Genomic DNA, 18,781 nt, shown 5'->3' on the forward strand with positions numbered 1-18,781 from the left:
AGATTTTGGGGAGGGTCATTCTGGGACAAGAGAGGAGAAGACCTAGCATAGCAGGGTTGTTCTGGCAGGGTATGGAGGAGAGCAGTGGGAGTTCCAGTGTTCCCTCACACAGCCCTTTATCACACCCCTCTTGCTGAGTCCCAGAGTGCCTGCAGATGGACTGGAATGTCTTCCTGCAGTGAAAGACAATGAGTGCTGGAGAAGGAGGAAGGGGGAGAAATGAAGCCAGGGAGCAACATTTCTCCTTAAGGCTTCTCCTGTGCCTCCTCAGCCCTAGAATGAAGGAGACTCTACCCTGAGATGCAGGACTGCAAAATAGGATCTGTGAGAAGTTGTGCTTTGGTCTCCCTGATAGAGACGCATGCACCTGGAGTGTGAAACAGAGTTAAGAAGTCCTGCTCTGTTTCACTCTCCCTGAGAGTATTACACCAAATCTGTATGGTCTGAGGTTGTTTAAAATGATGGTTCAGATTGGTCTGTGATAGCAATTAGTTTTCTTCCTTATCTACTGCCTTCTTTAGAGACCTGACCAAGCACCTCCTTGTGCCTAATTGCCACATCAGCCTGACCTGGCCACCTGAAGTCATGGGTGAATGAGGTGTGCCCACCTCCTCTGAGTGCCCTGGAACCACAACAGCTTTATTGGGAAAAGTTGCACAGTGACCCCAAAAATTATGGCCCTCTGTGAGGCATAGGAGAGTCATGGGATGCAATGAGGACTTGGCAGGGCAATAGCCCTGCCCAAACATAATTTTAAGCTCTTTGAAAAGTTTCCCTCAGCTCAGTGAGTCAGGACCATGTCCTTTCAACTGCAAACAGGAGAAATCTGTCAAACACAATCAACACAGCCCCTCATGGATCACATGTGTCTTATCAGGCATCTCTGGCTTCCGGATCTGCTTGTACACTCACTTCTTTTTTTTTACCTTACCAGCCCCCTCCTAGCCCTTGACTTGATCAGCCTTTTCAAAGAGCTGTGATCACCATCAGGAGATGCTGTTTATTTATGCTGTCAGGGAGATTCTTCCCACTGCAAGTGAGGAAATCTGTGTGCTGAACAAGAAGACAAGCTGTGAAATGGTGATACAAGGGGATTCAGTTCCCTTCTCATGCACACTCATTTCAAAACAGTCAGTTTGCTGTGTCATTGAGGACAGCAGGAGCAATGTGGTTCATTCAGTTCACATTTTAGCTTTTCAGCACTCTTGGTACCAAAGGAACGGGAGAGCTGATGGCATGCTGGCTTACCACGCCGGGTGAAAGCAGCACTCCTGCACCCCAGAGCTTTCTGGGGAACTAATGAGGGATTGCTTTATCTCTTTCAGGCTGCAAGGGACCCCTTTAATGTCTGTGTGAAATTAGTCACCCCAGGAGGAGTAATTTTTAAGTTTCTGAAACTAAAGGCACAAGTCCTTGCAAGATTTAAAAGGTTAAGCTGCGTTGTTTGGAGTAAATACACTTTGCTATAAATCCTGTAAAGGGCAGAAACAATTACCATATGTTAGCAGGTGTGAAACCATAAGCAATACTTGTCTGAATCCGCATATTAGGATAAACAAAAATCAGTGACTGAGGAGCTGTAGTGGGCAGACATCCTCTGAAAAGAGCAAAAGTGCTCAGAGAAGAACGATGGATGTTATGGTGAATGAAATTGGTGTGTATTGTCTGGCAAATACAGGCTCTGGAATGACAAGAGAAGTGTTTTTCTCTACATCAAAAAGACATTGCTTTAATGCTGTCCAGGCTACAGCTGAAAAACAAGCTGTCTGGGTTTTTTCGTCCCAAAAAGAAGTTGCTGTCTCAGTTGTGGCAGGCTATTTTGCAACATGGCTGTTTTCCAGCAGTGAAATAGACTTTGATGCAAACAGCAGTTTCTTGTGTAAAAAAGACTCTTCTGGCATTGGTGGTATAGATCCAATCAAAAGTCAAATACCTCTCAGAGCAGCTTAGGGAAGAAAGAAGTGTCAGAAATACTTAACCAAATCTTTAGAATAGCTTTGTCTGAAATTAAGGAATTGGGTGTGTATATATGAATGCATGTAGTACTTTAATAAACAAAGGGAAATATGTAGGCCAGGATATTCTAAATGCTATATGCATTTGTAAAGCCCTTCTTAAAATAACTGGAGTTTTATAAATGAGCAAAGATACAACAGTTTGGAATTAAATATGCATGCATAAGCAGTGTTATAAAACAATGACACTTACATACAGAGGGTGTTATCTCCCTGTGTAAAGTTGTTTGGATTAGTTTTGAGCATGTTTGCTTTTAAAACACATAGGGAATCCACAAGCTAGCTTTGCTTGCTGTTAGTGGTTTGACTTTCAAAAGACTCTCAATCCTGGCTCTGACCTTTCACCTGCATACATACAAGAATAACCACTCTTTGCAGTCCTTGCAGGCATAAGATGTTCTTTTCCAAGTATAAGACTTACATGTCATAAAGAACTTCTGCTACAATTTGTGTGCACAGAGGCTTTTAGATGTAAACAAAACAGGTCTCAGAATTAAATCTGAGGCCATCTCTAAAATAGACAAAGTTAATTCCTAAATCTCAGGGTAATGGTTAAATATGTCTTTGCTGTGTTTATCCATATAAGCAGCACACACAGAGAGGTACATTTGAATACATGAAGTTGCTATGTCTGTCAATGGACAGAAGTAGGTATGTATTTTTTTTTCACTTACTCTGTGTGTGTATAAACATATGCACAATAACAAGTCAATCATAGTTCCTTTTGTACATTAAGATTAATCTATTATCTTCATCTTGTTGTTCATACAACCAGTCTGACACACATTACAGGATAATATCCAAATATCAGTGAGAAGTGTACACATTTATTTCCACAATATTTAGGCAGAAGAAATTTCATCTATAAGATCAGAGCTTTAGTCTGAGGGAAAAAAGGAAGTTGTTTTAGTAAGATACTAAGAGAAACAGATACCTGCATTAAATGGGGTTGCAGCAGGGGAGTTTTCCCCCTCTAGAGGACCACTGAGGCAGCCAGCCCTGATGCTTTCAGACTCAGTGGAGGAGAGCTCAGGGGACTCTGATTTGCCAGAGGGAATTGTGAAGGTGGCTATGGTTCACTTGGCTTCAGAGCTATCCTCAGTGGTTGGTCTGGAAGTGGTGAAGAATGCAGCAAGAATGGCTGACCTTGTGACTGTCCCGTGTGTGTTTGTTGGCTGTGGGGAGGAGATGAAGGGAAGGCTTCAGCAGCCTCTGGGTGTGGTTTCAAGTGGCAGCGGAAGATCTCAGGAGCTTACATTAACTGCTGGCTTTAATACACGGTGACATTATGCACAGACTGGCTTGACAAGTTCTGACCTGGTATCTTTCCATTGTTGGTGGCTTATCCCAAGGGGAAGAAGGGGCTCCTCTCTTTCAAAAAAGCCTGAGGCCAAGCCGGCTCCAAGGAAACCAGGGAAAGATGCAATCACGAGGTTAAAGCTGTGAATGAATGAGAGACAAATTGCTGCCAGCAATATTCTTTATTAGCTTATGAAGTTATTAAGGAATGAGTTGAATAGCACATTGTTTAAAATAACATGTTGTAATATGAAATGAAGAATATTATTTAGATTTTGGTTTTGTTCTGAAAATCTCTCAAGTGCAACATGGAAAGAAGAGGCTCAGCCCTGCTTCAACAAAGGAGAAATGAAACACAGGGCATTTGTGGAGGCTGTGATCTGCCAAAACTGACTTAGCTTTGGATGGAGGATACCACTGCTTGCATTTTGTACTTTGTTATCTCCCCAAGAGCGTCATTTACCAGCTGGGAGTTTCTGTGTCAATTATTGTTCATGTGACACACAGCAGAAGCAGGAATTAAAATTGTCCTTTTGAGTACTTTTGGTTCTACTCTGGCTACCCAGTTCCTTAAATGCTGTACTTTGCCACGTGGTGAACCATAAAAGCACATGGACTATCCCATGACTAGATAAGACAGAGCTTGTTCAAGGTAATCAGACAGTCATGATCCCAGAAAGATGTGTGAGCAGCACTTCCCTTGAGAATAGTCACTTCCTGAGAAAGCTTTTTGCTTCTTTGTATCCCTTAGGGTACCAAGAGCTTCATAGGACAGTCTCGGGTCACCTTAAACTGCCAGCTCTCTTCACCATATTATCTCCTGAATTACTTCACCACCTTTCATCCTTCTGGCTGGAACAATGGTGCATATATACTGCCAAGAAACCTTATCTAATTGGAGGTGGGAGGATGTAAAGGACCTCTGGGCAATGGGAAAGAGAATAAATAGTGAATATGCCTCTTTTACCTCTTACAGTAATTCTGGCCGACGGATGAGGTAGGAAATCCTGTGTGTGTTGCATCTGATGTGTTTTTTTTCTGAAGATAAGGCACTTCCTCTGCCTTGCTGCCTGTCTGGCTTTCTGCAGCAAAGACTCTCAAAGGAACAAGGGCAGAATGTAATTGCTTAAAGATACAAGAAAGGCTCTCCCAGCAGCAGATCAGCTCTTGATCCTTTGTAGGTGATACTACTCTGCTGTCCTAAGTTGGCCTGTAAAGATACATATAAAATCTTCAAGATTATGACGAAGAGCTTTTGTTCCCTGCTATCAAAGGGACATTTGGATACCATCCCTTATGGAATGATACCTGGATCTAATTTGGCTGCCTTCTAATTGGCATGACTAGGATGTCTGGCATCTCACCAGGGAGAACTGCCTGGAGAGTAAGGGTGCTTGATGCCTTCGTTAGAGCGTCTGCCTTATGAAAAACATTGTTATAATACCAGCCTCCAGACATATCACTGCAGGACTGGGAACCCTGTTGTCTCAGGCAATGCACAGTGAAATTACAGCAGGATGAATTCTAAATTCATGAGGATGACAGAGAAATGGAAGCACATGTACCAATAAGACCATTTACATGTAGTGCAGTAAAAGAGCCAGGGCACAGCATTCATTTTGTCAGTGTGGATTGTGTGGTTGAAGCAGAGAAGGAAGAACCTTGATGTTTACATAAAGCTCCCATGGTGTGACAGGGAAAATGGAACAAAACACAAAGGGGGATTTGGAATCACAGCAGCTAAGATGTATATCACTAGCAGTATCAAGGCAGAAGCCAGGTTCCCAGTATCATCAAAAACTGTGGGTGGATTGAAAAAGACCTTCAGGATAAAGACATTGGAGTTTTTGAGCTCCAAGACATTACAGACTGTGAAGGAAGGTAAAGAAGTGGTGGAAGAGGATGCATGTAGTAGCATGTCTGCAGCTGTACAGCTAGAGAGCTGTTCCTCAGCTCTGAGGAACATGGGACATCACCTTCAGTCCTGGCAGCTCATCCGCATGCCACGGGAGCGCTTTGGGAGCTGATGAAGCACAGCACCTGGTTTTACTGGGCAATGCACTAGTAAGTCCTGCCCAAATTGCCCACCACCTGAAAAGGTGCAGATGGCTGCAGATGGGCTTAAGGGCATGGCTGCAAGCAAAAGAGGAAATGTGATGGCAGATGCATTAGCAGATATCACATAATTTCAACTATGTGACTTTACTTATGAAGATCCCAATGAGGTTTGTCCTAAGACAGAGAGAAGATTGTCTAGCAGACTTTGACTTGACTGTCTTGGAGAGCTGTGGAAGTTAAAGACACTGACTAACGTGTACAGAAAACCATTCCAGGTGAAGTGGTGTAGTCCTTCCATGTCATGATGCTAACACTGTTTCATCTCAAGTGCCAGCTCTGACCATCACATTTGAAGGAAATTTGAGCAAACTAGGACAATTCCTAAAAAAGAAAGAATGATCTAGAGAATATGATTAATCAGAAAAGTTAAAAAAGTAGGGAAAATGTGGTCTAAATCTTCAAATGCATAACAGGCTGTTGCAAGGAGACTATGAGTAATCTGCTCGTGTCCATAGTGTGTAGGAGAAGTAGTTATGGATTTAAATTAGAGCAAGGAAGATTTTTACTTACCCAATAGGAAAAAAAAAAAAGAAAAAAAAAAAGAAAAAAAAAAAAAAGAGCTGTGCCATAGTATAGGTTGCCTAGGGAGACTTTGAGACCTGTCCTGTTTCTGGAGAGTTAGATACATATTTGTGAGGAAAAACTTTCTATGAAACTGATCATTCAGCTGATCTTGCCTTGCAGTTGAAGGATAGACTACATGACATATTGAGATCTCTCCCACCCTTATTCTTTATCATCCTGTAAAATGAGATAAAAATGAAGCAATGAGAGCCAGTGGAAGGCTGATTGGGGAAAAAAAAAAAAGACAGTGATTGGAAAAGGATTATGGGAGGAACAGCTGTTGTTGTGCAAAGATGGAGGTTAGGTGGGATGCAGAGAATTGGAGTAACATGCTGTGCAAGAGGGAGGGAAGCCTCTTCAGTGTTCAGGGACCCTGTTTTATCTGTGCTGAATTTGCACAGCTGGACTTCTGAGTTGTTTCTTCCAGAGGTTTTTCTGCAAGACTGTATAAGATGAACGTGAAGGGAAATGAAGGCATCAGCTGGGAAAACATCTTCTTTGGTGTTAAAGCATGGGGTTTTTTCTCTTTTTCATTTTTTAGCTGACATAGGCTTTACAATGTTTTCTTGTTCAAATAACTACTCTCTCTCTGGTGAGGTATAAAAATGACTTGAGAAAATCCCTGAGCAAAGCAAGTTTGTGGGCTTTCATAATATGCCTGTGTTGGCAGACTCCAGCTCTTGGGAGTGCATCATCCCTTTTATCTTCCATGCCTTCATGAGGCATCTCAAATGCATTCAGAGGCATTTGCCTGCTTTCCTGATCAGGGCCACATTCTGCCAAACTAGACTGTAGTGCTCCAGAAATGTGTCTGACAGCTGCACAGGGTCCTGTGGCTGGCTCTGCTGTCAACAGAGCAGCCCCCAAGGGACCTGAGGGCAGTAATCCTTTCTGGCAGGGTCTGCCTCCTCCCGGGTTCCTGAACAGGATGCTAAGTAATAAACTTTTCCAAAGAGTGGGACCACACGTGATTTGAGGATGAGAACCTTAAGTTCTGCTCTGCAAGAGTCTTCTGTAAATTTTGATACACCAGTGACCAGAACTGGCTGGGAAAGGTGAAATCAACCTTCTTGTGTCTGAGGTTGTTAGTCCTGTTCTTGTTCCTCATTTAAACTACACAGAAGCTCTACCATTTGTTGGGAAACTCAATTTTGTGTTCACCGTGAGTCAAAAAATGGAGAACCAGGGGGATGGAGCTTCTGAGGCTCTTCTCTTGACTGAGTTCTGTTCAGTGAATAGACAGGATTTCCCTTCTCAGAATATTTGAATACAGGGTATTTCTCTTTCCCGTAACCCTGGATTCTGCACGTCCTTGGGTAGCAGTTGTGAGGTCAGTTGTGAGGTCAGCAGTTGTGAGGTTGACTTTCTTCTCCAGAAATTGTCTTTCTTCTTTTTTTGTCACTCAAGTCTCATTTCTGGTAGAGCACAATGGAAGTTACTGGCCCCAGTGAAGACCATGGTCAGCATCAGCAGGGATAAGTCAACGTAAACCTCATATCAAAAGACCAGAAAGTCGCTCTGTGGTTTTAGCAGTACTTCTGTGTGCTCAGTCACCACAGACTGCTGTGCACTCACCCATGAGTGAATCTGCACCTGCAGACTCCACAGAGCTGGGGGAGGGGGGGGGGAAGGGGGCTGCTCCTAAAGGGGTGGAAGGAAGGCAGGAACCAGACTAAGGCACGGGCTGCTGCTGCATGAACATCAGAAGAGTGGGAGCTGAGGGCAGCCACAGTGGGGAAAAGTTTGCCTTTGCAACACCGCAGTCCCTCTGTATCCACCTTTGAATTGTCTGCTGCTTGTCTCTACGATACCATGGAAGAGGGAGCAGAAGGGGCGGACCTTGGAAAATGGGTAGATTAGAGAAGTTTGATTCATGTTTCTGCATCTCCCTCATGTGAGAGCAGTGACACTGCTCTCCAGTGTCACTGGACAGCTGAAGAAAGATGCAAAGCATTTCTCACCAGGAGAATGATAACTTAAACCTGTGAGCATGGGAAAATTGCTCTCTGGAGACCAAACTAAACAGAATTCCTATTTATCCAGGCTGGTTTCATATCCTGGGACCAATCAGTCTATTGAGAAAGTATGAGCTGAAGCTGATTACAATTCTTTTTCCTCTAACCATGTACATAAATAATCTGTCAACAGAGAAAAGTGTGCCTTCTCCCATGGCTGCCAGCGACTCTGGAAGAGAGCCTGACACTCCTACAGAGCCAGCCTGGATTTCCATTGCAAGGCAAAAGCAGAGGGCCATGCATCAGGAGAAGGAACTCGACAGCGAAAAGATTGTGGCTCCAGATAATAAGTCAAATACAGAGAAACAGAATAAAGGAAATGAACAAACAGAGGTACTCGCAGTACAAATTTGTGATGCTTTTGTATCACCTCCTATAGTATTCTTTGGATCTACTGCTATGTTAGCAGTCATGCCATAGTCATTACAGATACTTAATAAGTGTAACTGTAACTAAAAAAGACACTGCTCTCATAAATGTGTTACAGATTCAAAGTTCCCTGATTGTTCAGAGAACTAATTTTGTGTCCAAGAAATCCTGGAACTCTGAAATGTGTAAAATTTCTTGGCATACCTACCAGATCTAACATGTGTATTGCATGCTGAAATATCCAAAAGGAAGTGCTAAATTGTAGTCTTTGATCCTCCTCAATGCAGAGGAAATATGTTCTCTTTTAACTATCCTTCTAAGCACAGCCTTTCATTGAACCTCTTATACCTCCTGACTGAGTTAACACTGAATGAACAGCTTGGTCCCACAAGCTCCTAGGTAACAATTTTTAGAGCCCTGAGAAGTGAAATAGGATAAAAATAACGTTTGCATTTGCAGAGAGTGCCAATATATAAATTCTGGCTCCTTGTATATGGATGGAGCCCAAGTGGTGCCATGGAATATGGGCTGACACTGCCTCTTCAGAGATCCCGTGCAAAACAGGGTGATTCCTGTAGCTAATGATCTTCCCAGATGACACAGCTGTGCCTGTGGAAGTCCTTGGCATGGATCCAGAGCACTCACCTGCTGCCTGTTTTGTGTCCTGTACAAATAATAACTCTGCTCTGATGCAGGAGCCTATGTGTCCTATACCAGTATAGCATTCCCGGTGCAAATGACCTCCTTTCTTGCTTCAGGTGGCACTTCTAGCACCACAGACAGGTGTATTATATCCTGGAATAAGAGATGGTTTCTAGATGATGAAAAATAGCAGTGGTTAGATTAACAAGAAATAATAAGATGTCTAGGCCAACTTCTGAACTGCAGTAATGCCCAACATGATCCCAAAATACAGTTCCTATGTCAGAACAGGAAACTCCAGATTTTAGCTGGCAATGATCCCTGATATTCATGCCATGCATTTTATTTCCCTATAGCAGCTAGCAGAGAAACATGCCAAGATGCTTCTGACTGCAGCATGTGAGGCTTGGTGCCACTGTACTACTCCCACTTTCTCCCACATGGCACCAGGCACAATCACTTCAGGGTAGTTTTTGATACTGGCAAGAAAATCTGTTGGAGGATATGTTTGACTTCTTTTTTATGAAAAATCCATTTACCATCAACTGTCCAAAAATACGGTGCCCTAGCCCACAAAATTTGGGAGATGGAGGGAGAACATGAGAGAATGAGGCTGTTTCCAAATCCTGTGTATGCTTGTAGAGATGTGCAAAGGACTTGGAATACATTTTGCATTGAAGACTATAATTATCTACTCATACCATTGTGAGGGATAGTTTTAATTAGTAAAATTGAGTATCGTGGATGTTACATGAAAACACTGTAACTTTCTGAACAGGTGTCAGCTCAAGGGAAAGGATGGGGACCAATGTCTGCTGAACTGTGGCAGGCTCCCCATCCACTACTTTGCTTGTGTTCTTCCAAACTGAACTTATTGTCCCTGAATTACTTGGATGTTATCCCCCTCTGTGCCTAGGGGCCAGTAAAACAACAATGGAGTAAACCTTCACACTTGGCACCTAAAACCACTTCTGAAGAGCAGAGGAAAGACATAAAGTCTGAAGAGAAGCCCCTGTTGAGAACCAATTCATTGTCACATTGTGTCCCTGGTAAGAAACTAAATTCTTAAAATATAGGCTGTTACATCTCAACCTTGTCAGAAGAAATGCTGCCTGAGTGTGCTACAAAAGGAGTAGGGGCTAGATCATAATCTCTTCCTCAGCCCCACATCAGCCAGGGCAAAGAGTTTTCTCAGCACACATGTCTGGGGTTTTATTTGGTGTTTTATTTATTTATTATTTTATTTGAGGTTTTATTTATTTATATTCTTTTGACCACTTTTATTACAAACAAAAGAGTAAAAAGGGGTAGACAAAAACCTATGTTGAAAGAAATGTGAATCAAGAACTCCAGGCCCTTTCACAGGACAGAGGCCCAAATGCACTATCCCAGTGTAAAATGTAAATAAAAATATTTACAATAGCACTCAATTTAAATGTGGCTTCCTCAGCAAGCTGAGGAATGGTGCGATCACAAACTGTCTGACCACCAGTCCTCCCACAATGAGTTTGTTATAAATCTCTTTGGTAAATTAAAATTTGAAAGAAGGGCAGAAGTTTTGAAGTAATAAAATTCCTGTGAGTTGAGGGCTGAGTAAAGGAGGAATTCACATGTGAATACTTTAGCTAATGAAAAGACTCTCTCTTCTTTGGCCTGGGTGTTAACATAGGGCACAACAAGGAATCCAGGTCATCATGTTGAGTTTTGGTAAATTTAGGGAATAAAATATATTAGTGATGAGAAAAACATTGTATTATTTAGAGCACAGAATGGTAATTTTCTCAATAACTTATTGCATAAGAAACTTCCATGTGAAATGTAAAGATTTTCTACCACAGGGCAAGGCATGGGAAGTATTTAATAAAAGAGCGTGTTTAGTTGCTCAGCCGGTAAGTGTAAAATGTCCATGTGCTTTATTCCCAGTAGCTCCATCACCTGCACTGGTGGATAAGGAGGAAATAAGTCACTTAAAGAAAGCCAGTAATGCTGCTCCCAGTCAGCCATTGTGGATGGAACTGGCCAAAAAGAAGTCTCAAGCTTGGAGTGATATGCCGCAGATTATAAAATAGAATGATGCAAACACAGAGCATCTTTCATAATTAAGTGAACTACTTAACTGAACTCCTACAGACCAGCTAATCACCGTGAAGAATCTCTTGATACAGAAGGGTTTTATTTTACAGCTGTGGAGAAAGTGTGCAATAGGTGCAGTCAAAAAGTTTACCTTCAATTTTGTAGCAATCAGAATTGCAATGGCAATGGATTACTTAAGTTATGCTAAGGACATACTTACACTTTGGAAAACAAAACTTTTGCCTTATGTATTTCCTGCATTTTCTGCTTTTACTGATTGTATCCAAACAGGATCTTTGCTAAACTTGCTGAACTTCTGTTGTTGCTGGAAAATTCTATTTGTTATGGTTTTCTCTGTTTACAGTTATAAATTGTGCACTTACATCCTGATTCTCTTGATGTGTTTCACTGGAATCACATGACACACTTTCTACCAAATCTGTTAGGCTGCTAGTGAATACTCCATTAAAATGTGTTGCTTGAACTTCAGGTTTGCCTAGCTAAGCCAGTGGTACAGTTTCTGGGGTTAGGTTGCATTTCAGGAGGCACAAATATGCACATTTATGTGTGATCATGAAAACAATTCTCAGTTCTTTCTGTGAGCAACCTGGGTTCCACAGTGTTTTCAAGGAGTAAGGAAATGGAACTGCAGTTGGAAGCTCATCAATGCATTCACAGTTGCTTTCCTACCTGGATTCATCTGTCTGCAACTAGCTTTCCTTCCTGTGAAACTTCATGCCCAGTCAGGAGAATGGTATTTGTAACAATGGTCAATATGAATTTAATAAAAAATTAAGAACTGAAAATCCTGGAGCTAAAGTTCAAACTGAAAGGCTGGGGAAAACTCTGAATTTCATCACCGTGCCAGCTTCACATATCATCCCCCACATAATCTTAATTCCTCATTAAAAACCAGTAATAATTCCTCATTAAAAACCAGATAGCATGTCTGTACTTGACTACCTTTATATAACATCCTTGTGCTCATTGGCCTGAGTCTCCCCCACAGTTTGTGACTCCCACACGTGAAGTCTCCTAGGCTCTTCACCTTCACTTTAACAAGATTGACAAGATAAATAATTTACTGCTGATTGACTGAAACTACTCTGAACATATTTTAAGACTTCCCTATGAGTTAAAGAAGCAAAGGACAAACCCTGTGATGCCTCACTGCTAAGACAAGCATTTAATTTCGTGTGTGCATGGGTGAAGTACTATCTTAGCACTGCAACCCCTAGGTTTATTTATGTTTATGTTAGTGGTTTTGTTTTTACATCACATTCTCTTTGGAAAAATGTGGAGAGACTTTAGGAAACACAGGATTTTCTAGCACCTGTATTTGCAATTTTGAAATCTTGTCTTCTCTACAGAGGCAGGAAGGAAAATCTGAGCCCCTCTCAGTAATGACAACTGCATTTAGTAATGAATAAAGAAATAGAGAGTTGAGCACATGAATATCCAAGACGCTGTTAAAGGTTTTCAGTCAGGTTGTCTTTCATTGTTAAAAACAGGAGAAGGAAAAGCTAGTTTGGTGTTTGTCAGAGCCTGAGGACAGAGCCAGGGAGCCTGCACTGCTGTCAGGCTCAGCCTGCATGGCTGCTGGGGTCCTGAATGGGCCCAGACCTGCTGCAGCCCATCACAGAGCTGTCAGTAGCCCTGACTCAAACACGGTTCTGCCAGCTGTCCCAGGGTTTCCTCCATCCTACAGATGGCACAAGACAGTGTGAGATACCTGCTGAAATCACAAGTGGCAAGACAGCTCTCTGTCCAACAGATCCACACCAGAAATTGTAACTTAATTACAGGACATGCAGCCTTGGGCTCAATTGCCCGGAGGTTGATTGTGCAAAAAAACTTTCACACTTCTCCCCCATGAGCAAACATGCACAGTCCTTAATCTCAAGTAATATTTTTTTCATTTTTGGTATTAATATTGTAGGACCTACACTAGAAATTGACACATTTTTGAGATACATTAAAACCATCTTCACTCCCTCTCTTTTCAAAACGCTCTTTCTGAAATAAATAACTAATTAGCAAAAAGTGTAATGTTAAGATATGCTATTACCTTTTGTAACAATCTTGGAAAAAACCCTCAGTTTCTCTTTTTAAGGAATATAATATATAAAAAAAAGACCAAATTTGGATCCTCTAATTATTGCTGCCCCATGAAAAGGTTTTCAGAAAATGTAGTTAAAGGTACATTCTGTCTTCTTACAATTCCCTCCCTGTTTAAAACAATTAAAACTGCAAGAAGCTTTGCAATCAGTAGTCTTCATATCCTCCCACCACTGCAATGGCCTTGGCCTTTGTGCAAGAGAAGCCACTTGGCTACTGAACCTCTGATATGACAGCCAGGGGAATTTTTACTTTCTCATAGTGTTGTTCTGACTCCAGATTTCTAAGACAAAGGGTCATGCAAGTAGGACTTGCTATAGGTGTCCTGCAGCAGGTAGGCAGAAAATAGTTTTAGGACTCATGTATTTTTCTTTGGTGAAATTGCTCATTTGTGGAAATAGAAAGATGCAAATAAAAATATAGTTCTCTCCTCTGTATGAACAGTGAGTTATGTTACACACTCGATGCCACCAGAAAAGCCTTTCAGATCTGATCAGCTTTCCTGAGGACATCATGATACTTTTCCAGCTGAGAGACAATATGACTAACTCAGGCTGATCCATTTTTCTCAGGCAGCTGCAATATATATTGTTGGAATACAACATCTAACAGGGAAATTAAATGTAAAAATTCACCTTTTGTTCATGACTCATGCACATAAACTAACAGAGTTGGAATTACAGTCAAAGAACAACAACAAAATGGACTTGAAAAACAGAAGTTTCCTCTTCTAGAAGTGCTGCATGAGACATCTTTGGCTTTCTGCTTAATGAGCAAGGTGCCTTCCCAGGAGTGAAAGGCCTCACATAATGAAAACGAAATCATCTATCTTTCTATCATCTATCTGTCTTGTGTCTTTCAGCACAAAAGCCCTAAATTTGATGATTTATGCAGTTTACTAGTTGGATTACCCTAATCAGCTACCTCCCAATGTTTAGTAATTTTGTGCAAAAAAAAAAAAAAAAAAAAAAAAAAAAAAAAAGCACCTAAATGATTTTAAATGGACAGTGAAGTGCGATTTTTAAAGGTCAAAATATCCTGTCAGTCTTTACTTTGATATGGTGTTTTGCACTGTGCTGCCTTTGACAATAAAAACGGTTGCATTTTTTTTTCAAGATGAAGAGGAATATAAAATCTTGTTTCCAGTGAAAAAATCCAGCAGCAGTGTAGCAAGCAGCTTGCTGTAATTTTGCAATGCTATTAATTCTGTCTTAGTCTCAAGGAACACAATAAACTTGCCAAAATGTTAGCTTTGTGTACATGATGAGCCCTTTGCTGTGGGTAACAAAGGTTTAATTATAGGATTTTGTGTTTGTGGTTAGAAGATAACTTTTGTACTGTTACAGAGTCAAAAAAAAACCAAACAAAAACAAAACAAACAAAAAAAACCAAAAACAATGTGAACACTGGGCAGTGCTGTGTGTCTGTAAAAACCCTGGGGGGAAGGTAACCCTGTGTGATCCTGCACAATGGGGCTGCTTGGGATTAACTCTTGCAGAAGGCATTTCAGCTCCAGTTGGGCACAGGTCTCACTCAGGCTCACATACTCCCAATGTTTGCCAAGTTGCTCAACAAGTGACAGAACACACTGAGTTTTTGTAGCATGGGATCTTTTATTGTCTGACTTCACAAAATAAGAACCACATATAGATTTTTTTATGGATTATTACTCACAGATAATTCTCTGCAGCATGTTTCTCTTTGAAGCTGGGGACTGATGGGACATGTACTCACAGACCATTCAGATCTTGTTTTGCAGTATTCTTGCAGATTCTAACTCTCTATATACACTGGCTATATTCCCAGAAGAAAATCACTCTAGCTCACTTAAGGCAACGTAAATGGAGATCATTCTGGGAAATGCTGAACTATCTCCCTCTCCAGGATCCCAAATCTCTCTCTTAAGAATTGTTAGGAATGCAGCTAAGAGCATATAAATATTACTGAAGCAAAGTGATTGAAGACAATTTTCCTTCCTTCCATCTCACTCACCATCACACTGAATACTTTCACTGTTGATTTCTTTTTGCTTTGCTCATTTACCTATGCAAATAATATGAAATGATATATTTTGCAGGTTCATAATTCCACTGAAGCAGATTCAAGGTTGCTGAGCAAAGTCCTGTGGTATCTTAACTCATTGTAGCCAGAAGTCTCTACTTTTTCCCAAATATGGCTTGATTTCTCAAGTTTAGAATTGACATGTAAATTATTACCCTCCCTTTGAGAGTCAGTTCTTCCTGAGAAACTTCTAATTAAAAAGAAGAAAAAGAAAGAATTCTCTGTTCACTGTCTACTAAAAAATTACACTTTGCACCAATGGGTCCTGCAACAATTACCAGCACATGGCTTTTACACTGGCACTTGTCACCCATGCTGGCAGCTCTGGGACAAGGCAAACAGGCCATCCATGCTGCTCTTGGACCAAGCAGCAGAAAACCATGGTCCCATCAGAGATGGTGAGGAGGCAGAGGAACCCGGCAAGACCCTCCTATTGCCCACCATGATCTGTGCTGCCCTCCCCAGCCAGCAGCTGGTACCAAAACACGCTGAGGTGAGGCCAACATTTACACATCTCTGGGGTCCCACTCCAGTCATGGGACTGTTTGTGCAGGTGGCAGTCCAAGGTGCTGTGAAGGTTTCAACACTTTATCAGAAATGAGCAGTTGCTGAACTGCAGAGCCAAGTCTGTCCCAAAGTCTGGCTCCGGTGATTGTGTCTCCCAAAGAAATCCTATTTCCATATTATTTTTATTCTTCCTGCCCCAAATTTAACAAGACTACCAGTAAATCCCTCCAAGTCATTGCCTCCATTGAAGAACCAAGGAGAACTGTCTGGAAAAAGTAGAGGAAAACAACCAGAGTATGACAAGAGAAGAATTCAGTTAATAACCCTTCAGGAAAATAAAAGCCACCTTTCTCAGCAGAAATAACAGAGACTCCTGTTTAATAAGCTGTTGGCTCATCCTCTCTGCACTCAGCACCGGAGATAATTTTGATGGGCAGGCTGCCTGCAGCAGAATAAGGTCCTGAGCCTGTCCAGGCAAAACAGACATCATCTTCCCCATCTAGCCACTCCTTGAAACAAGACTTGCCTTCTCTTAACTCCTTTGCCTCTTCCTGCAGCACTCACCTCAAGTACACAAAAAGGGATTGCTTTTTGCTTAATGAAGCCTGTAGGTTGGCTTATGCCTTTATGTTGAACCACAACAGTGAGAGTCCCAAGAAGGCAAGTCATGGCACCAGTCACTCCCTGGCCCCCAACCTTGTGGCACTGCAAAGCTTCTTCAGTAAATGCAGCTCCAGTGCTCAAAGGATGTGCTCCAACACCTGATATGCTGCCTGTGCTTTTGGGCAGCACGACAGTGTGTTGGGCACAGCCTGGCTACAGTGCTGCTACAATCTTGGAAGGAAAAAAAGCAATACTAAGTAAAGAAGTTTGAGCTAGAGATAGCAGAGGGAACCTTTCCACCTCAGCTAGGAATTCTGACTGCCTGGTTTCCTTGCTGCTTCCTCCTCTATGATTTTCTGTTTGTTTTCCATGCATGCTGAAGCAGCCCAGAGTGAGCTGCCTACTACCCAAGGGTGTCTTGTGTTTCTGCAGCATCAGATCCAGCTACTGAGCTTGGTCCAGCAACAGAGGGCAGGGCACTTTCAGTGGTGCATGGTGCTGTCAGCTGCTCACCAGAGAGCCTTTGTATTGCCTTTTCATGCCCCAGCTTTCCCGATTAAAGTGAGAATATATTTTATCTTACCTTAGGGTTGTGGAAAAGAGATTGGAGATGCAGATTTTTGATTTGTGACCTACTGCCCTAAAGCAGGATGGGAAGGAAAGTTTGGCTGAGGAAGAATGCAGCATTTGCTGTCAGAGCCTGTTTATGTGGGCCCAGGTTTTCATGTGGCGAAAGCAGAGGGTGGTTATTCCAGCAGATAGACTTGTGCTGGTTTCCCGGATTTCTTTATCCTTTTGCACAAACACCCAAATTCACCTACCAAAGTCAGCCATCCCCTCACCACGTCCTGAGTGACAGGACCCCTGGCACCGTGTCACAAAACAGTAATGCTCAGACTGAGCCCTTCAAGTTACACCAACAGTATTCGAGCAGGAGAGGTGGTTTCCTTGGCTGCTTTAATGTAATTGATGGACAAAAAGGGAGCCTCTTAACTATATGCATTTTGCAGAAATTGGCTTGAGTAATGTAGAGTTCTTGTTAGCAAATAGCAGATGAGTTTCAGAGAGGACAAAAGGACACAAGCTTGATTTCTTGCATAATGTTATAGAAATACAACTGAAGGATAAAGTTAAATTTAAAAGAGAGGATAAAAACCTCAATCTTACCCAAGTAAAATAAAATAACCTTTTAATTTTATGCCTCTCTTATATGCAAACTCATAATTTCAAATTATTAAAATATTTTACATTAGAGATGAATGCTTGTTTCCAGGACATAAGACATACTTCCTCTTAATTTAGTGGGCAATTTTTCCTTTAACTGGGAAACAATCTCTGGTCCTGAATTCTGCCTTCCTTTCAAACAACATAATACAATTTGGAACTTCTACACTTGAGCAAAAGAAACTATTTCAATCAAATTGGAGTCCAGTAGGTGACAGCCAGGGTCTGTCTCTTCTTCTGCAGCCTGCAAATTTTACTTGATTGAAAGAATCTCTGGATCTTGCCTTGTGCTGGGATATCCGAACACATTTGTCAGCTTCAGTCTCTACTCTGACCATTCATTTTAGGGGAGTGTGTGTACTTACACATCAAAATGACTCAGATCCAAACTCGTCACTCTTCCCTATCATCAAGCAATGGTGCAGAAATGCTGCAGAAGGAACCCCTTTCTTATGCCATCAAGGCAGATGTTTTTATTATGTGCCTCTGGCTACTTTACTAGATCCTGTTTTGCTTTTTTCCAGTCTGTTAGGCAACTGCCTAGAGGAACCCTGTGAAGAAACACCCCCTATCCCAGGTGCCACTGGGGTGGGACAAATGTGGGCCTGTCACCAGGTGTATGGGCCCAGGTGCCTTCCAATGGGCAGTGTGTTGGAGCAGGAGCCTGCAGATGCCTTTCCCAGGCTGCAGCATCACGTGTAGGCCTCCAGCTGACTCCAAATTTTACCTTTTATGGACAAAAGGCTCACTTCAGCTGGCTCCATATAATTAATTGATCCAGTCTTCTCAAAATGTTATGTATTGATTAAAGAGTGAATTAATCCATTGAATTCTGGCTCCCTGACCCCTCCAAGTTACAGCTCCTGAACTGTTACACTTTTAATTGTCTTCTGCTTGGTTGCACATAGGAGTTCACGCTGGTGGTTTCCTTGCTTGGGGACCTACTTTGGAATGGCATATTTTGATTACTGTAGATGCAGCTACTTGCTTTTTTCTGACTAATACATTTAATGAATCTTCCCTGCTGTTAATAAACATAGTGGTGTTTAATTATTGAGACATTTCACAAAAATGCTTTTGAGAGGAAGACAAATTTTATGTTCTGCCTAAATAATTAAACATTATGCAAATGTTTGCAACCCCAGCATTCTGGTTATGCAAAACAATATTTGG

General features: G+C 41.8%; 1 protein-coding gene and 1 long non-coding RNA gene across 4 annotated transcripts in view; one reads left to right on the plus strand and one right to left on the minus strand.

The window, feature by feature from the left end:
• CRACDL (CRACD like) overlaps positions 1-11,537 on the plus strand; it is a 62,960-nt gene extending 51,423 nt beyond the window's left edge. For 2 of the 3 annotated variants that reach the window (XM_053971435.1, XM_053971438.1), the window contains 3 exons: positions 8,145-8,344; positions 9,939-10,071; positions 10,946-11,537. In XM_053971435.1, the coding sequence (XP_053827410.1) occupies positions 8,145-8,344; positions 9,939-10,071; positions 10,946-11,091 (479 nt within the window). In that variant the 3' untranslated portion in view covers positions 11,092-11,537. The remainder of the gene's footprint in view (positions 1-8,144; positions 8,345-9,938; positions 10,072-10,945) is intronic. The other variant, XM_053971436.1, reaches the window with a different exon arrangement.
• Positions 1-18,781, minus strand: part of LOC128804028 (uncharacterized) — a 55,642-nt gene that overhangs the window by 29,367 nt on the left and 7,494 nt on the right. The gene's annotated exons all lie outside the window — the stretch shown is intronic.

Source organism: Vidua macroura, chromosome 2 (assembly GCF_024509145.1).
Source record: "Vidua macroura isolate BioBank_ID:100142 chromosome 2, ASM2450914v1, whole genome shotgun sequence".
Classification (NCBI taxonomy): Eukaryota; Metazoa; Chordata; class Aves; order Passeriformes; family Viduidae; genus Vidua; species Vidua macroura.